The sequence below is a fragment of the Triturus cristatus genome, chromosome 1_1, assembly GCF_964204655.1.
Source record: "Triturus cristatus chromosome 1_1, aTriCri1.1, whole genome shotgun sequence".
NCBI classification, from domain to species: domain Eukaryota; kingdom Metazoa; phylum Chordata; class Amphibia; order Caudata; family Salamandridae; genus Triturus; species Triturus cristatus.
Window position 1 is genome coordinate 575035515 of NC_140579.1, and position 20531 is coordinate 575056045.

At 46.1% G+C, this 20531-nt stretch overlaps 1 protein-coding gene across 2 annotated transcripts in view; it reads right to left on the bottom strand.

The window, feature by feature from the left end:
• LGR6 (leucine rich repeat containing G protein-coupled receptor 6) overlaps positions 1–20531 on the bottom strand; it is a 1163733-nt gene that overhangs the window by 339503 nt on the left and 803699 nt on the right. For both annotated transcript variants that reach the window (XR_014978909.1, XM_085645134.1), the window contains exon 6: positions 19785–19856. Coding sequence is in view for 1 of the 2 variants with exons in the window: in XM_085645134.1 (XP_085501260.1) it covers positions 19785–19856 (72 nt within the window). In the remaining variant the exon portion in view is untranslated. The remainder of the gene's footprint in view (positions 1–19784; positions 19857–20531) is intronic.

The window sequence follows — 20531 nt, forward strand, 5'->3', positions numbered from 1 at the left end:
AGATCAGGGTTTGCATATATATATCCTAGGGGATAGATTCGTTAGCATTAGGGGTAATCTGTTCTGTAGTGAGGGTATTTCATGGAGCCGTGCTGAATTCAGGCCTGGTAGGCCTTAAACGGGAGAGACTCCATCTTTCCTCCTGCTCTGGCAGCTCGGGATGTTTCTAGGTCATAGGCAGTGTTTTAGTTAGGAGGTGTTATTCGCTTGGAGAGAACCGGTTCAGGCCGGCCCTTATCGAAGGATTGTATTTTTCTTCATGCCGAAGACACTACATCAGGCCGGCCGGCTGGGAACGTGTCCTTGGCACGGGGAGGTACAAGAATTTGGTGGGCGGCAGGTTACGGGCTGGAATTTTCCATGAGGAAATGCACGTCTATATTAGTAAAAGTTTGAGGCAGATACTGGCACTTGCTTCTTGTCCATGGGCGGCACCTGGCCGTTAGTAGTAAAGCTGCTACTTATTCCAGGGAAGACAGATGACAAACTTGGAGGTGGAGAAAAACCGAGAGATAGATATTCCAAAGAGAAGAGAGTAGCCGATGAGGAAGAGGTCCCATTGACTCGGAGAGGGAGACGGGAGTAAACCCGTGATTGCGGAGGTGTGACTTCCAGGCGAAGCCGAGGCGCAGACGAGAAGGGAATCTAGATGACCATTGAGTGCAGGCTACATACGACCAAGGTGATGTCAACCCCTTACTATTAGAGTGTACAACTTAATCTTTCACTTTTCTTTGCAGGTTATGTGATACATATTATGTTCCGTGAGTGTGCATGTAATAACTAAATAAAGTATTCAGTTTGTAGTAAAGCAATATGTGCTACGTGTTCTTGTGTAAGAGGGTAACCTATTCTTCTAGTCAGCTGTGACTTAACATGAACAGATGTTAATCCTGATCAGGTAGGTGGTAACTGAATGAGGGAGAAAGGAGCCCTTTGAACTGGGGAACAAGTTGTGCTCAACTAGCTGTCTTTGTGTGATCTGATATATATTAACACTGATGTCGTGGTAATTATAGGATGAACTCGTGCTAAGGCTGCCGTCTGGGCAGGAAGTCCTGGGTCCATTTGGGACCGCGAGGCTGTGACTGCCGTCTGGGCAGGAAGTCTGTGGCTGCCGTCTGGGCAGGAAGTCCTGGGTCCGTTTGGGACCGCGAGGCTGTGACTGCCGTCTGGGCAGGAAGTCTGTGGCTGCCGTCTGGGCAGGAAGTCCTGGGTCCGTTTGGGACCGCGAGGCTGTGACTTGTCTAAAGCTGCCGTCTGGGCAGGAAGTCCTGGGTCCGTTTGGGACCGCGAGGCTGTGGCTGCCGTCTGGGCAGGAAGTCCTGGGTCCGTTTGGGACCGCGAGGCTGTGGCTGCCGTCTGGGCAGGAAGTCCTGGGTCCATTTGGGACCGCGAGGCTGTGGCTGCCGTCTGGGCAGGAAGTCCTGGGTCCATTTGGGACCGCGAGGCTGTGACTGCCGTCTGGGCAGGAAGTCTGTGGCTGCCGTCTGGGCAGGAAGTCCTGGGTCCATTTGGGACCGCGAGGCTGTGACTTGTAGGTCTTGGTATATATAGTAGGAATTCCCTGTCCTTAGGTGGTACATATATGTGGTTATTTAGGTGTAAATAGGCCCTAGGGAGGGGGTAACGTTCTGGTTTGGGTTAGAGAGGCTCTGCTGAGCGGGTTGAGAAAACCCAAGCAGAACATTTGGCGTCACGAACCGTTTACGAAACCTGTGTGCGTTGTGGTTGTCTTGTGTTTGCTTTCGGCGCGTGCGTGGTTTTGTTTGCATTTTATTTTTGTATATTTGTGTGTATAGCTTTTATTTTTTCTTCCTTCTTTTCTTTCTCTTCTTTTCTTCTTTTTCCTTTTTCACGATGTTTTCTAGAAGGTCTAAATCTACTTTTAAGTTGCCCGTTGATATTCCCGGATGGGATTCAACGCCTTATGAAGCCTTGGCCCGTGAGTGGGCTGATTCCACTGGTTTGAGTGAGAATTGGAATTCTTCTTTGGAGCTGGCAGAGCCGGCTGATGTGATTGCTTGTTTGCAGAAGGCACCCGTATCGTAGGGTGAGGAGATTCCCATTTTGGGGCGCAGAGGTTGGATTCTTTTGTCTGCATACAGGATTCTGCATGAGAGATTGTTGAAGTTACAGATATCTCTTAAAGATGTGGAAGCACACTTTGTTGAGATTCAGAATTCTCATACTTTGTTGCGGTGTCAAAATAAGTTGCTTGCTGATAAACTTGAGACTTACCAAACTATTGCCGAACGGGCGGCTGTGCGAATTGCTCGTTATAAATACAAGAACAGGCGCGGTCGGGTTTCGACGCGAAAGGTGCGTCTGGTCGTGGCGACGGCTGGGCTGGATTGGAATCCTGATGAATGGGATGGTAATATCTGGAACTCGACGGATTCTTGTTCCTCGGGTGAGGAGTCTGCCAAGCGCGAGTCTTCTCGCTCCCGCCATGATTGTAAGTCTGCTTCTCGCACCTTTGATGGTGCACCCCGTGATTACGCTCGTTCTTCGAGTGGGATCAATGCTTCTTACACTGATTGTCCCTCTACGAGTACTGATCGGGCTCCTTGTGATGCTCGTCCCGCGGTTTCTGCGCATCCAGTTTTCCGTCGGAAGTTGCAGCAGTCTCCCAATGCTCCGCAGGGTATTTCTTTGGACTGTTTAGAAGACTTTACTCAGCAGGAAATTAGTGATATTTTGCAGCGATTTCGGCAGCGAGCTGGTGAGTCCTTGCTCACATGGATGGTGCGCCTTTATGAACTGGGCGCTGCTGGTATTATGTTGGATACTGGCGATTGTTTAAAGTTCTGTTCCTTGAGTTTGGATTCTACTGTGCAGGATCATTTTCGTAACTATAATGGTGTTGGTCAGATTTCTTTACTCCAATTGGCGACTGAGGGTTGTAATATAAAATATCCTACTGAATCTGACTGGCCTGTGAATGACAAGCCGTGGTATACTTTGCGTGATGCTGCTCAACGTCTCAAAGAGGAGGTGATGAAAACGACAATTTTTCTGGGTACTGCTGACAGGTTGCTTGATGGTTCATTGACGTCTTCTGTGCGGAACCGTATCATTCGATCTTCCCCTGTTGCCTATAAGCAGGTCATGATGACTTTATTGATTAATCAGCCTGGTAACGTATTATCTACGGTTTTGGAATCGATGCGCCAACTCGGTGAGTTGGGTGAGTGGTTTAAACCTGAACGGCAGTCCCGGCCTGACACTCGTACTCCTGGTGAAAATAAACTTACTAGACGTGATATTTTTTCTGGTCTTCTGGCTGATGGTGTGCGGAGGGAGGATATTGATGGTGAGACTACCGCTCGTTTGTGGGAGTTGTTTCGCAAACGTGGCTTGGATCGAAAGGAGGGTGCCCGGCGTGTTCGGACCACTGAGTGTGATCGTGGTGGTTCTGACGGTAGCGGTGATGACGACCGCCGTGGGCGCTCTGTTCGTCGTGATGATCGACGTTCTGCACGTGATGTGTCCCCCCGTCGAGAGAGAGACAGGGAGAGAGAGGGGGAAAGAGAAAGGGGGAGAACTGACTATGTCTACAGCAGATGTAGAGATGATAGGGATCAATCCCCTGAGTTGAGGAGGAGAGAGGATCGTCACAGTTTGGTCGATCGTAACCCGCAGTACAATGCAGAAGATACGAATCCGTTCCGTACTGGGAATGGATATGAACAGGAGGTACCGATACCTAAGAAACGTGAGAGTCTTTATCCTGATCTATCCTGGCACACAGAATGCAGTAAGAATGACTAGGAAATAGGTCAAGCTCCGGTACACAGATGGGCTCACAGAGATAATAGACCCTATGTAGATATTGATATTTATTGGAGACATCGTAATATCCAAAGGGCCCGAGCATTGGTAGATACAGGAGCGGAGGCCACTCTTATTCATGGAAAATCAAAGAAGTTTACAGGTCAGCCTTTTACTATTACCGGATTAGGTGGAAAAGAAACCCCTGCAGTTCAAACTTTGCTTGAAATGAGAATAGGTAGAATTCCTAGAAAAGAGTATTCTGTACTAGTAGTGCCACTTCTAGAATTCATAATTGGGATTGATATTTTGAGAGGAATGACTTTGCATCTAGATGACGGATGTTACCAATTTGGAACAACGCATTATATATCGTCCAGACCTATACGGGTTGGTCGTTTAAGAATGCCCCCCATACAAGTTCCCCATGCGACAAAAGTGGTTTGTCAGAAGCAGTATCGTATTCCAGGTGGTCATGAGGAGATTAGTACCACTATTCAGGAGTTAGTGGATGCAGGAGTCATAACCCCAGTTACTTCTGCTTGGAATAATCCTGTTTGGCCGGTGCGTAAGAGTGATAACTCTTGGCGCATGACCGTTGATTATCGAGAATTGAACAAGCACACACCCTCTTTGACTGTTGCAGTACCGGATGTTATTACACTTATTGAGAGAATCCAAAAGCATCCAGGTACATGGTACGCGTCCATTGATATTGCTAATGCTTTCTTTTCAATTCCGATTGCCCCAGAGTGTCAGGAACAATTCAGTTTTACGTGGAACGGGCGTCAGATGACGTTTAGAAGTCTTCCCCAGGGCTATGTGCATAGTCCTACGATATGTCACCGGCTGGTGGCAGAGCATTTGGCTGAGGTACCGGTTCATCCCCAAATTCAGATATGTCATTATATTGATGATGTTTTGATCCAAGGCGAAACACAAGAGGAAGTTCAGACCCAATTAGACAGAGTCATTGAGTGCCTGCGTGAGAAAGGTTGGGAAATCAACCCAGATAAATTGCAAGGTCCGTCCCAGGCTGTAAAATTTTGGGGTATTAATTGGCATGAAGGGCACCGTGAAGTGATCCCTCAGGTTAAACAGAAGATTCTTGATTTTGCAGTTCCTAGAAATAGGAAAGAAGCCCAGAGCTTCATTGGTCTGTTTGGCTTTTGGCGCCAGCATATTCCTCATTTGAGTCAAATATTGGCCCCCTTGTATCGGGTCACGCGTAAAAAGAATGCATTTGAATGGGATAAACCACAGCAAGATGCGTTTAGTCTGGCAAAAGAGGCAATTCAACATGCTCTGGATTTATGGCCTGTACGTAGGCTTTCCTGTTTTCAGTTTCTATTTTTGGTAAATTCTGGTGGTGTTTTTTCAGTGTTTTCCAGTGAATTCAATACCTTCAAAAAACAGTGGTTATCAGTGATTACCCATTTCCGCGCCATTACAAACAACAGAAACAGTGTTTTTCCGGTGTTTATGCAACGTTTTGCTTTTATTATTGCTTGCTTTCTGCACTGATAATGCATGACATATAGAAAGTGTACGCACAGTGTATGTGAGGTACAAATACATTTTTACAAATCAGTACACCATAAAATACCTTCTTCAGTGAGTCTTTCGTCATGCACACTCACTCTTTCCTTCCCATGTAAACTTCTATCTGTGAAAAGGCCCTCTCAACATTGACGGATGCATGATTGTTTCACAGGAAGGAGCATGTGCTCCAAACCATCAAACCAGGGCCGCAGCAGGCTGTGGCCAGATCATGGCTCAGACCAGGGCACATGGGAAGGGTTCATCCACAGCAGAGGCAAGGAGGGGCCCTCAGTGAGCACCATACGGCTGTCCTACTCTAGCGACAGCTCTTGCGCATGTTTTACCAAATGTATTTGCTCCCGAATTCTCAATTCACCTCTTGATTGCAGTAACATTATTACTGCTGGGGGCCCTATCCCCCAAAGGTAATGCCCAACTGTAGATTAAGGCCTCAGAAGGGTCTGTCTACAGCATGCACCTCTACCAACCCTGCGGTCATACACAACAGAGTAGCTACTTACTCGATGAACCAGAAAGCACCTTGGGGCCTCTACAAGAGGTAGGAGAGCGCTATGGCAGCACGATTGCAGTGACATGCTGAATTTGTAAGAGCAATATCAACATATGCCTCTTAATGTTCAGTGGAAATTGGTATTTTGTGCTCACTTTGTGACTGCGTCAGCTCTGTAGAGCTGCTGCCAGACCGCTAAGATCACAGCATAGTGCTACCTGACTCTGAATACCAGTCTCAGGTAGCTCAGGGAGTGCAGCAGACCAGTCAGCAATGTATGTCTGATGGTGCTGACATAGTAGCTACACCACACAAGGCCTAGTTGGATCCCTAGTCTGTCTGCTTTTCTGACACATTTCAGCTGGAGACTACTTTGCTAATGTAGTCCCCGAGGGTACGCCAAGTGTCAAAGTACTGTGCAGAGCGACATTATATGGTCTCTCCATGACTGGGCTGGTACGATCACAATCTAGTACCACCTGACTTAAAATCCTTGTTCCTCATAGAGCTGAGACAGGAGTGTAGTCAGCATAAAAACACCCACTCTATGCACAGGCCCACAAGTGAGGCACCAGCTATCTTGTTCAAACATCTAGTCTTCTGGGTTTTCTGTTGCCGCCAGAGAGGCTGTTTGTTCCAGGAATGGACCCTGATAGAGGCTGGTCAAGGAAAAGGGTTGACAATGATCCGACCATAGTTGCCAGATGTGTGTATGAGCTGAACATGGATAATACATTTGGAGTTGTTCAGTGCAGGGAGCTCCAAAGAGATGCAAGGCACTGTGCCAACAGATCTAGATTCAAGGTACACCATTAACATATATAAGCACTCTGCCAACAGATTAAAAGTGTAGCAGCATATGAAAGGTGCATTGCTACAAATACAAAGGCTTGTTAGGGAACCTCGTTTGTTGATGCCAGATGATGGCGTGGTTAGACATCGGTAGCAGCCACCATGTCCTCTCAAGGAACGAGTCAAGTACTTAGAGCTCCGAGACACTCCTACCCCTCTGTGGTCTCGGTGGTGACTGCTGGAGGGTGGACAGCATCACTCACACGCTTTATCACTGAGGCCTTGTGAGAACCACTTGATGAGGATTCTGAAATGCTACTTTGGGACAGAAAGTGGCAAGTGTTCTTTCAAAAAACTAGCCCACTTGGCCCATAACCAGCCCACCCACAGAACCTTCCTTCTTCCCCTCGCCTATTTATGCAGCTTTCTGGAGAGATTTGCCTTCGGTAATTATCAAGTGTAGTTACAGGAAATGTAAATGTGTGGGGGCGGGGCTGTGGTCTTTCTTCCTAAGTGGTGCTGAGCAGCCAGGCTGTTAATTTTAAAATTGTTAAAAGGCACTGAGCCACCTCTCTGTTACAGGAAGAGGGAAGTTTTGTGCTCCACACCCCCCAGCACCACTCAAAGGGATAGCATAGGAGACAGAATTTTGAAACCAAACTGTGTACATAAAGGCAAAATGTGCGTGTGAAATGGGTCCACGGTTGCAGCTTGACAGCCACCTGCCCCATAATGCCCTTCCTGTAAGCAATAAAGCGGCCCTTTTGTGACTTTCCCTATATTTGAATGTACCCCTTTTCAGTGCCCTTATATAGAATGTGCCGCTTTTGAGGTTTTCTCTTTAGCTATGAAACAGCTAGTTTTGTGCTCTGCTTGCGTGTTATAAAGATCTTCTTTTGGGGTTGCCAGCATATTGTTTAGCACTCCTATTATGACCTAGCCATATTTCACAACTAACCCCCCAATTGTTATTTACGTGGATATTGTGAGGTACTCCCTTTTGTGACGTGCCTTGATGCTACAATGCTCGCCTAAGTGACTTGCTTATATGTTGCACTACACCCCTATTTTCTGACTTGCGTGTTTATTATTTTTTTGTAGTAGGGATTCACTTCCCTGCTGTGTTTGTATGCTTGGCTTGTGTGTATACTCTGAGGCCAATGCGGCTACCTGCTTAATGTGGCCCTGAGGACGCCTCACGGTACTGTAGAATGTACAGATGTCAACTTAAATGTACCAAAGCTCTGCCTGCACACGTTATTAATATTTCCTAACCTCAGGTTTTTATTCACGCGGCAAAAACAGGCGAGGTGTATATTGAATTATATTTATATGAGAGGCAGGGGATAAAAACAAAATACAAAGAATGTTGAAATACTGAGCCAACCAGTATTAACCGTACATGCCAACCCTCCCGATTCAGGCGGGAGACTACCGATTTCACGGCTAGTCTCCCGCCTCCCGATTCCTGCAAGCAAATCCCCGATTCCTCTGGGTATCAGCAGACAGGGCTTGGTATTGTGTAACTTGTTAATTCTTCCAGCAATAGTCAGAGTGGCGAGCAGAGGCTCTAGAAGGGGTGAAAAACCAACTAAGCCCCATTAACAAGCGAATGGTCTTTTAAAGACCTGTGAAGTACTCAGGCGGCTGTGTGTGTGCCTGGGCTGCCACACAGGTGGGGGTTGGTATATGCACTGCCAGCAACCTGCCAGACCAGTGAGTACAGAACACTTGCATCACCCTCTCTCTGCCTGTCATTGCGCTCCATGCTTCTGAAAGGGAAGAAAAAAACGTGCATTTGCGTTTCAAATGTCCAGTCCTGCAGCAGCACACTTCCAAAGCCCGTACATGACAGTATCCCGATTCAAGGCCCCATTCTCCCGATTTTCTTAATAAAATCTCCCACTTTGCGCTTCTGAAATGTTGGCATGTATGGTATTAACGAACATGTTAAACCCTCCGTCTTGTAAAACGTACATAAGATTGATGAAATGCTGAGCTAACCATTACCAACTAAAACATGCTTTGCCTTCCTGGAAGACGTAGATAGACTGCTGAAATGCTGATCCCACGATGCATAACTAAAAGGACCCATCCATACCGCAGGACGAGCATAAGCAGCTGAAATGTTGAGCCAGTTTTAACCACTGAATCACGTTGCACCTCCCACAAGACGCACTAGTGCTTCAGCTGTCTTTGCCTCGAGCCAGCAGCCCAAAGAAATATCCTGGCCAGTGAGGCGAGCCGAGGGATTCCTTAAATTATCTGATTAATTTAATGACCTTGTCACCTTCACATAAGGTTGCATGCCTCTGTGTAACATGAGCCCCGATTTCAGTAAATGCCCCAAGGGATTAACTGAACCGAAGCCATCGTGCTGCGTACGGTTCCTTTCCTAATAGCAACACGGAGCCAGCAGCGATTCCAAATGAACAATTTGCGAACTAACCCCAGAGCTTAAATGTTGCACAAATAAAAATAGAAAAAAGAGTAGTGAATACGATTGTTGCATCAACAAAGAAATAGAGTGGTTTTAATTTGTAACAGAGCCATCAGTCGGGGGTTCAATCAAGTACCTTTCCTCAGATGTTAACGTTGAGGACTTTGCTCCCAGCAGAGAATGGACCCCCTGGAGGGACAAATGCGCCTCTCGTAAATGAAACTGGGGGCAGGAGAGGAGGAGACTCACTGCACAGCTAGAAGCACTCCAATTAAGTGACCAGAAAGCAGAGCTGAATTGTGATCAAGGCGCCTGCTGCAGTTATGTGTGCCTCCGGCAGGCCCGATTCGAGTTAGGCGAATGCATAGATTTTCTTTTGCCAAAGGTGAGATTAGTCGGCATAGGACGGGAGCGGAATGGTGAGCAGCAAAGCTACGGACACTGGGAGGGGGGCGGTATGAGCAAGCATGGCCAGGGATAGCAGGAGGAGGGGGGAAGGGAGCAAAGAACACCATGAACAGCGGAAGGAGGGTGAGATAGTACATTGGAATTACCGATGCGTAGCTTGGGTGCTGTTTTGTACTGCTTTGGCTCCCTCAAGTTGCCAAGCAGTGCAACAAATGTGAAAAATCAGCGATACTCGGTTTAAACCGGGTCAGCTGATTTGCAGCCGGTAGGGTAATGTCGAGCACAATCGGTTTTAACCGACTTCCGGACAGCCTACCTGTACGTGATGGTGACGTGGATTTGAATGTGTCTGTACAGGGCCTTTATGCAAATTGGAGTTTGTGGCAGAAACAAGGCAGGAGTAAAGTACCGTTAGGTTTTTGGACCAAAAAGTTACCTGATGCTGGTGAGCGTTACACACCCTTTGAGAAACAGTTACTTGCTTGTTATTGGGCTCTGGTGGATACCGAGCAATTGACTTTGGAACATGATATAGTTCTGCGTCCGGAAATTCCTATCATGCAGTGGGTCCTGAGTTCGCCGAAAACTCACCGAATTGGACACGCTCAAGAGGCGAGTGTGATTAAATGGAAATGGTACATACAAGATAGGGCACGTGTGGGCCCGAAAGGAGTTGCTTCTTTACATGAGCAGGTGGCGCGAGCGCCATCGACTGAGACTGAGAGTGAATGTTCCGTACCTTTAGCACAGGAGTCTCCTGTCAAGTGGGGTAAACCTTTTGATGATTTGTCCGCAGCGGAAAGAAGCCATGTTTGGTTCACTGATGGTTCAGCGAGGTTTATAGGGATGACACGGCACTGGAAGGCGGTGTCCTATAATCCGATCACACAGAAATTGTTGAGCACAACTGGTGAAGGTAAAAGCAGCCAATTTGCCGAGCTTTACGCTGTTTACCAAGTTTTGAAACAAGAGTTACCTGGTACATGTCATATTTTCACTGATTCTTGGTCTACTGCCAATGGACTGGCTGTTTGGTTGCCAACTTGGCATTCCCATAATTGGAAGTTACATTCCAAAGAATTATGGGGAAAAGAGTTATGGCAAGAAATTTGGGAGATGCTCCCACAGAGTACTGTTACAATCTTCCATGTGGACGCTCACACCCCGATAGATTCTCTTGACAAATTTTTTCATAACATTGCAGATGAGGAGTCTAAAATTGCTGAGGCAGTGGTGGACAGGCAAGATTCTGATATTGCGGGATTGGCGAAATGGGCACACCAGAAGGCAGGACATTTTGGAGAGAAGGCCACTAGCAGGTGGGCTGCTGATCGAGGAATTTATATTCCCTTAGATTTAATCAAAAATGTTATTTTACACTGCCCCGTTTGTCAGCATATCAGACGGCGTAAGGTGCCCCAAATTGTTAAAGGTCATTTACATCGCGGCAAATTGTCCGCTCAAATTTGGCAGATCGATTACATTGGTCCACTTCCCATGAGTAGGAATTGTCAATATGTTTGCACTATTGTTGATACATACAGTGGCCTGCTGGTAGCCCTTCCCTGTAAGCAAGCTACCCAATTGAATACCATTAAAACATTAGAATTAATTATGATGTACTATGGTGTGCCATTCCAAATTCAATCTGATAATGCATCCCATTTTCGTGGAAGATTGGTACAGGAGTTCTGTGCGGAAAACAATATTGAATGGATATTCCATATCCCCTACTACCCACAGGCCTCGGGCCTGGTGGAGAGATTGAATGGCCTGCTAAAGGACCAGCTGCGTAAGTTAACGGATGACAAGTATAAAAATTGGCGAGACTTTTTGCCCCAAGCACTATTGATTTTGAACAATCGTCCTTTTTTAAATGCTGAATCTCCACTCATGCGTTTGTTTCCCCCGAATGCTGAGGCTATGCCTAATGAAATCAGAGAAACCGTGATGTATTGGGAAATTACTCCCGGAGCTTTGGCTCCATGTAGAGCGACCCCAGGGTCGGCAGGTTTAGACTTGCATGCTATGGATGACATTGTTATAAAAAGTAGAGATCGAGTCATCATAGAGACAGGTGTTGGTGTTCAGATACCACCTGGAAACTTCGGATTGATCGCCCCTAGATCGGGGCTGGCTGTAAAAGGCATTCAGGTGCTTGGAGGAATTATCGACAGTGATTATCAGGGAGAGATTAAGGTGCTCCTGCTGAATAGCAGTGAGATTGACTTACTGATACATCGCACTGACCGAGTGGCTCAATTACTCATAATGCCTGTTTTCAGTGGTATATTAATGAAAGGCACTGCTCCAACGTTGCTAACTGTACGTGGCCAGAAAGGTTTTGGCTCCACGGATAATCCTGGGGCCAGAGTTTGGGTGCAGTCGCCTAAGAATCCCCCTGAACAAGCAGAGGTCATTGCCACCGGTCAGGATAATACCATTTTGGTTATGAGACCAGGGAAAGATAGCTGGGAAGCGGTCCCGGCTGATAAATGTTATTTACGAGAATGATTAATGCCTGTATTTGGTTCTCTTTCAGATCATTCTTTGGATTGTTGCTGCAGGATGTGTCGGAGCCGGACTGTTTTCGGACTGGTACGACGAGAAAGGAGGGATCCTATCAACCCGGGATGAACTGGGAACCCGAGTGTTGCGTTCCTTCGCTGCATGGGATTCATCATCGAACTTTTGGACCGCACTTGCCAAAAGGGTGACTGACGCCCCTCACTTCTGTTTGACACCGATGAGATCTGTCCATGACATTCTGGCGACCTGCCTGGTTGCTGTCCCCGCCTCATGGGAAACTTTAACTCATATTTTTAATGTCTTGAAGGCCCGTCCCAATATTCTCCTGGGTGATTTTGCTACCCATGTATATTGCCCCCTATGTATTGAATTGCCGAACGAGCAAACCCCCATCCAGTCCCAAATACTTACTTATAATATCACACAAGGTGATTTGTGCTTCTTTCTTACGTGTAATCCTAGTGCGATCTCTGAATGTCTACGCCTCAAACTAAAAGGCGCCACTTCATTTACCGCTCACGAACGGACTTTGTGCTTTCAAAGGACACCGACCGCATGTGTTTCAGTTCAGAACAATATGACTTGTAATAGCTTGGTAGTTACCCCCAGTCACTATCGCACGATGTTACTACCTGCCGGATGGCTTTTCTCATGTGGTAATACTTCCTGGCCATTTGTCCCTGCAAACATTTCCGGAGGCCCTTGTGCCATTACGAGACTCAGTTTGTTGATGTTTGCATCGCACCCGAATGCCAACTCTCGTGTGCTTCGAGATACTGTAATGTTACAGGAGGATTGTGACCCATCTTTGCATTTATATTCCAAGTCTGAATACCTTAGCTTAGCTGTTTCAATTATTGGTGTTCCTGCTTTGGCGGTTTATAATGCCAAATCTATTGGGAAAATGGCCTGCTGGATGGTGAAATCTATTAATCATACTTCTACAATTTTGTCTGACATGCTATTAGACGCCCAGGGTGAACGTAGGGCCATTTTGCAAAATAGAGCAGCCATTGATTATCTTTTGCTTAAACATGGACATGATTGCTCGGACTTCGAAGGTCTCTGTTGTTTTAACTTGTCTGACCATACACAATCCATTCGTGCTCACATCGACAAGTTGCGTGACTTAACAGAAGAAGTTAGAAAACACATTGACCAGGCTGGTTTGACTGGCTCTTTAATTGGTTACCTGATATACACGCGCTACGCCAAATATTAGGTGGTATTTTGATTGCTGTTGCTGTTTTGATTTCTATCTGTTGCTTTATTCAGTGTATTCCTTCATTATTTCAATTCTGCACACTTGGTACTAGACATAGATCAGTTAGCTTTGTTTCATATTATTCTTCCACAGATGTTAGCTCCATTTAATGAATGTATAATAGACTGAAGTCAAGGGTGAAATGTACTGCTCGATTTTTCCGGTCTTATTGTGTTGAAGGGTGATTTAGGTGACTTCAGTCTCTTTCCATTCAAGTCTAAGGGTTAGAGTAGTGTATAGAGCCTATTTATTAGGCACTTCGACATGATCCTGTGTTCTTCCCCATAGATCAGGGTTTGCATATATATATCCTAGGGGATAGATTCGTTAGCATTAGGGGTAATCTGTTCTGTAGTGAGGGTATTTCATGGAGCCGTGCTGAATTCAGGCCTGGTAGGCCTTAAACGGGAGAGACTCCATCTTTCCTCCTGCTCTGGCAGCTCGGGATGTTTCTAGGTCATAGGCAGTGTTTTAGTTAGGAGGTGTTATTCGCTTGGAGAGAACCAGTTCAGGCCGGCCCTTATCGAAGGATTGTATTTTTCTTCATGCCGAAGACACTACATCAGGCCGGCCGGCTGGGAACGTGTCCTTGGCACGGGGAGGTACAAGAATTTGGTGGGCGGCAGGTTACGGGCTGGAATTTTCCATGAGGAAATGCACGTCTATATTAGTAAAAGTTTGAGGCAGATACTGGCACTTGCTTCTTGTCCATGGGCGGCACCTGGCCGTTAGTAGTAAAGCTGCTACTTATTCCAGGGAAGACAGATGACAAACTTGGAGGTGGAGAAAAACCGAGAGATAGATATTCCAAAGAGAAGAGAGTAGCCGATGAGGAAGAGGTCCCAGTGACTCGGAGAGGGAGACGGGAGTAAACCCGTGATTGCGGAGGTGTGACTTCCAGGCGAAGCCGAGGCGCAGACGAGAAGGGAATCTAGATGACCATTGAGTGCAGGCTACATACGACCAAGGTGATGTCAACCCCTTACTATTAGAGTGTACAACTTAATCTTTCACTTTTCTTTGCAGGTTATGTGATACATATTATGTTCCGTGAGTGTGCATGTAATAACTAAATAAAGTATTCAGTTTGTAGTAAAGCAATATGTGCTACGTGTTCTTGTGTAAGAGGGTAACCTATTCTTCTAGTCAGCTGTGACTTAACATGAACAGATGTTAATCCTGATCAGGTAGGTGGTAACTGAATGAGGGAGAAAGGAGCCCTTTGAACTGGGGAACAAGTTGTGCTCAACTAGCTGTCTTTGTGTGATCTGATATATAGTAACACTGATGTTGTGGTAATTATAGGATGAACTCGTGCTAAGGCTGCCGTCTGGGCAGGAAGTCCTGGGTCCATTTGGGACCGCGAGGCTGTGACTGCCGTCTGGGCAGGAAGTCTGTGGCTGCCGTCTGGGCAGGAAGTCCTGGGTCCGTTTGGGACCGCGAGGCTGTGACTTGTCTAAAGCTGCCGTCTGGGCAGAAAGTCCTGGGTCCGTTTGGGACCGCGAGGCTGTGGCTGCCGTCTGGGCAGGAAGTCCTGGGTCCGTTTGGGACCGCGAGGCTGTGGCTGCCGTCTGGGCAGGAAGTCCTGGGTCCATTTGGGACCGCGAGGCTGTGGCTGCCGTCTGGGCAGGAAGTCCTGGGTCCATTTGGGACCGCGAGGCTGTGACTGCCGTCTGGGCAGGAAGTCTGTGGCTGCCGTCTGGGCAGGAAGTCCTGGGTCCATTTGGGACCGCGAGGCTGTGACTTGTAGGTCTTGGTATATATAGTAGGAATTCCCTGTCCTTAGGTGGTACATATATGTGGTTATTTAGGTGTAAATAGGCCCTAGGGAGGGGGTAACGTTCTGGTTTGGGTTAGAGAGGCTCTGCTGAGCGGGTTGAGAAAACCCAAGCAGAACAGTTTCTTACTATTATCACTACGCTCCATCTTTTCCATGCTGGCGAAAAACAATCTGAGGATGGAGCCGAAGCCCATGCGCAGTACGGACCGAAGGAGGAGTCACCGAACTCGTGACTTCCAAAGACTGTCCAAGAAGAAAAACAAACTGCAAACATCCGGGCCCAACACCAGATGGCGATCTATGCACAGTGTATAGATCTGCAGCTCTACATGCCAAGAACAGATGCATACTGGTAAGTAGCATATTCCTCCTCATTCGCATTTTTTCTTTGCAGGACTATATTTGCCACAAGAGTTTTGGAGGCAGGCGGACGCTATTGTCACACTTACATCAAGATAGTTCACCCTCCTGAGCTCTGCATCTCGTGCTTAGTAATGTTTAAACTGAGCGTTGAATAGACTGTGGCTGCTGGCGAGAGTTCCTTCTGTTCTGGAAGGCAGCAGAAGAGTCAAACCGATAAGGCTGACCCCATTGAATAAGGAATAAGGAAAAGGGTTACCCAGGATACAATACACATGCATTAGATGCAAGTCTTAAAATCCATTTTGTCCACTTTACATCTGAAGTAGGGCTGGAAATTTGCTATGAAGCTGCTTTCAAACCAACATATGGAGAAGCATTACCTGGTTTGACAGGCATAACATGGTGGGTTTAGAAAATGGAAAGTAACGTTGATTATAGCCTACACACAATTTAGACAAGCTTTGTGGTCTGAGCTATAAAATTGTCATAGCCACCATGACCACGATCGCTAAGAGTGCCACCAGTAGCAGCCGGTGTCATGCTAGAGTGGCGGGGTGGAAATGGGGATGGACAGATTGCATAACAAATAAAGAAAAACAAAAAACCCTTACCTGCCACACCGCCGCATCAAGCTCCTCTCCACTGCAGTGACAGGCTCCCAGAGTCCACTGCAGCCAATCCTGATGGAGCTTTCATGCTGCTGGCAGCATGAGAGCAGTGTTAGGATTGGTGTGAGGGCCCTTGATTTGTGCTCCCAGTTGGACTGGAAGCCTCTGCCTGCTCCCTCCAACCCGGCAACACAGCTCGAGTTGGAGAAAGCTTCAGTGCGCATGATGGTTTGGCCGTCCTTACACGGCCATCCAAACCGTCATGTGCACTGATAACAGTGCAAAACACTCCCCCTAGTGCTTGTCCCCTGGCCCTGCCCCAAGTCTCGTCTTCGGGAGCAAAAATAAAACGATAATAAACAAGGTTTTATTATCATTTACATTTTGGGCTGCTGGCAGGGTGGGTGATGCTCCTCTGCCATAGCGGAGGAGCTGCCGCTGAGTGCTACTACAGCACAACACAGACTGGGGGCAGCAGAGCATGTCTTCTCTACTCTACAATTGCAGCAGGCTGCAGCAGTTCCCCACCTCTAGCTAATTTAAGGTAGTCATAGCAACATAAAACAAATAAAAAATGACAACTGTTAGGTAAATCCATACAAGAGTCATACTAAGTAGGCCAATTCAAGGTATGCCTCTGTAAATCCTCAAAATTCCCAGGAAGATATATTTTGACATGTAAGTGTCCAACATTTTTAGGCCTGGCATTAGATAGGCAAGGCCTCTTCATCCATTCATACATTATTGTTTGATTAGCATTTTCTTCCACCCACTCCAGCATGTAGCATGGGGCAGTGGGTCAATCAAATTCAGCCTCTGGACAACTTCACTCTGAGTGATGAGATTCTGCCCTTTCACACAGAGGACATCAATATACAAAATAGTTATTTTAAGTAGCAGAGACTAATATGCCAATGTGTGCTTTTAGAAACCAATAAAGGGAATTGTTTTAGCCAATATTTATCTCTTAGATGGATAATGGCCTGATAGTTTTACCAACAATAACGTTTTACAAAAACGATCACAAAACTAAACAATTATTGAGAAGGCTGGCTGCTAATGCCAGACATATTGGCTTTGCCAATGCTTGTTATAAGAATTGTGATATAAATATCCATAGTTTTTTTCAGATATTTAAAAACACAAAAAGGTTTTGGAAATTAGAGTCATGGAAGGATTAACGCTTGTAATGAATTAACAGAGAAATACAGTGGAAGGCCGAAAGCATAATTAATGATGTGTGAGATGTTTTTGTTATTATTGAGGTTTGAAAACGTAATGTGAGTGCCTTTTATTGGTGCTCATTAAGAGATGGCGATAGCAGTAAAGTGGAAAATCCACATGATTCTGTGCTGCGTGTAGGGGTAAAGGGAGAACAATGCGATTAGCCTGGTGAGTGATAACAAGGAGAGACACTTGAATGGCTGAGTTCTTTGAGTCGCAAATACCAGCATCAAGGCCTGAGTCACAGTCGTTGAGTGCTTGAAGTGGTAATTTAAGACATAGTCTCTGCCACAGTTTGGGCTGTCTGGTGTCCCAAATAGCTGAAGAACTGGAGCAGTACTATTTTATCACTTCCTCACGAGTTCAGGGCTAAATTCCGATCCCTGTACAAGCAAGAGTGTACACAGGGATCAGAGTTTCAAGTTGTGTGATAATTATCACACACTTGCAGTATTCTCTTGCTAGATTCTGGCAGCTCAAACCGATCAAAATTGGTGAGGGGCTGGGGGAGGCCAGAAAAAAGACACTTTTTAAAAATGCTTTTGGTGTGTTAAAAAACAATTTTGCATGATGTACCCCATTTTCATGCTAAAATCTCAGAAAATGTGAGGTATTCTTTACTGTCTATAATTTGATGTTCAAAATTATTAAAACATGATTTAAACCTAAAATCTCAGAAAAGAAGGTAAATACTACACCAGGAAATACCTCCTCTTGGGGTAACGGTATTTAGCGCGTGCGGTAAATGCAGACTCTACTCTGCCCTACTTGTAATGAGGATCAAAGACAGTGGTGAATGGTAGTTTGTTAATGGAACTTTAGAGGAATGTACTGATTTTGGCTAGAAATATAGCAGTATTTGATGACACCTCTAGAGTAATGACAGATCACAACATAATGCAAAGCAAAATAACAACACAACAAAAACATGAGTACACAGCAAAACAGTGAAAATAGACTGCAGCCAGCACAGCAACAGAACAGTAGAGCAACAACAAAATACAATAATGCAGCACAAGAGTGCACAACAACTCAACATATCTCCAACACAACAAGATATAACAAAAAATATGCACAAAAATTACTGTCAACATTACCACCTCCACAATCATGCCTTCATAATTTAGTGGTAAAAAGTGACTGCACCTAGCACTGTCTTATATACCAACAAGAATAGCACCAGACATAAATAGGTTGTGATCCACCACCTCATGACCAGAGGAGCTCAGGGAGAAGTAAATACAAATATCATGTGACCGGTGCTTGCAGAGTGGTAAAAACGAGTATCACATGGTCGGCACACTACAGTTTGTGGTAAATAGCAAGATCCCATGTGCAGCGCGAGGGGAGGCCAAGATGAACAGTGGCCCACTAGGGAGACTCAGGTTTTGTGAGGGTGTAGAGCCTAAAGGCACAGAAAGGAAAATCAGCGGGAGGATGTTTTGCACTGGTACTTACTGTGATTATTTTTTCAGCAGAATATAAAGAAAATGTAAAAAAATCACTGAGGTGCAAGGTAGATCTTTACACCCTTAAAAGGTGTAGTTCAACTCTAGGGGTGGGCAGTTCTTATAAGGATTATGGAGCACAAAAGGGGTGAATGGGGTGGAAGTCAGTGGAAAAAGAGGAAGGCAACGTTAAAGCATCTTTTATGTGATAGGTGTCGTGCAGTCCCAAGCTTTACATGAGAGTGCAGCTCCACCTCCAACCCACGCAAAACATGCTGTGCTCAGAAATTACCAGGGCCCCTGCTACTCAAGACAACACAGTACAATTTGCAAGCCCCCCATCGAATAATCAGTTGCAATTAGGGACGGACATAGTGACTAGTATGGGCTTTCAGTCTGCCTCCGTGGCACATTGATGGCAGGGAAATGGGGATACTGAATCTGTCCTTGAGGTTGCGAGTGACTACATTGGAGGTATACATGATAGGACCAAATTGTCATTGACACCGCACACACACACTTATAGAAACACACATGGCCATTGCAATTGAATACAACAAGTTGCCATTGTAGCTTTGATAGGGATTCTACTGAAGGTCCCGGATTGAGTTGGTTGTCTGAGCTTAGCTGTATGTTCCAAGATGGAAGTCATGGTGTAGGCTCACACATGGTTGAAATATAGAGTAAACATGGCGTGCTTTGAGTAACAAGTCTGTAGATCTTTCGGGCTATCACAATCACACACTTCTTATTGTCATGGTTCTAGGAATTCATAGAATCAATGACTACAGAACTGCCTTTCTAATCTCATTCACTGAGTTCAGGCACTCCATCACAGAGCTAGCCTTGCTGAAATCAGGTTTTAATCAATGGCCGCCAACAGCCAACAGCCAAATGCCTCCGATGTACCTTGTTCCCACTGTCCCCGACTTCCAAATGCCTCCGCTGTACCTTGTTCCCACTGTCCCCGACTTCCCAGGGGGATGGATATCGTGCCCCCAGACAGAAGCGGCCTGTGATGTCTCCACTCCACTAGAATGCACAGTCTCCTCTGCAGGAAGAGACAAAATTAAACAAAAGCCACACGTTGTCTGGACTTACAGGGTTTCCAAGCTGTGTAGCCCATCGAAACAGTGCGTCCCCAGGCTGCGGATCTTGTTGTTGTGGAGGTGCCTGCGGAGACAGGAAATAACAGTGAATGGAGCACAATGGTGAACAGGCATCCGTGTAACTGATTACGTTTCCACCGCCCCCGCTGATCATCTGCACCTGCTCTTGCACCGGAGCACCCTCGGGTGATCTACAGGTCTGCAGGTGCGGCAGTTGATCGTATCACAGTTTAAGCGGTTGGTCTGTGAGGACATGAAGCGGAAGAAGAAACGGTTGCAATAGTTATTAACTTGTGTATGATCTGTAAGAGGTCCCTCTAATGCTATCATGACGATCCCCAATATCTCAAGTAAAAACTTTGGTCAAAAAAGAAAAGAGAAGACGACCATTAGACAATAGGATATAGAGCATCCCTGGGCTTGCAACTCCGGTGCTAAGAGAATAGCCAGAGCTTTCCCATCCTCATTTAAGCAGGGATCTGAAAGTGACCAGATATCAGTTTCATTAACGAAAGCCTGAAGCCTAGTCTCATGAAAAGCGGGGTATGTGTGTCTCACTGACTATGTCACTAATAACATAGAAATTCCGATGCACACAGTTATGAGGTACACGCGGAATTGCACATAGAGTTAGGTAAAAATGCCTTCCTGAAAGGGAGACTTTTCGATCTGTGTAAGTTTGTGGAAAATGTGGGAGAGGCCAGGCGATGCTTTTGTGCAAACCCACAAAGTTGTTGTT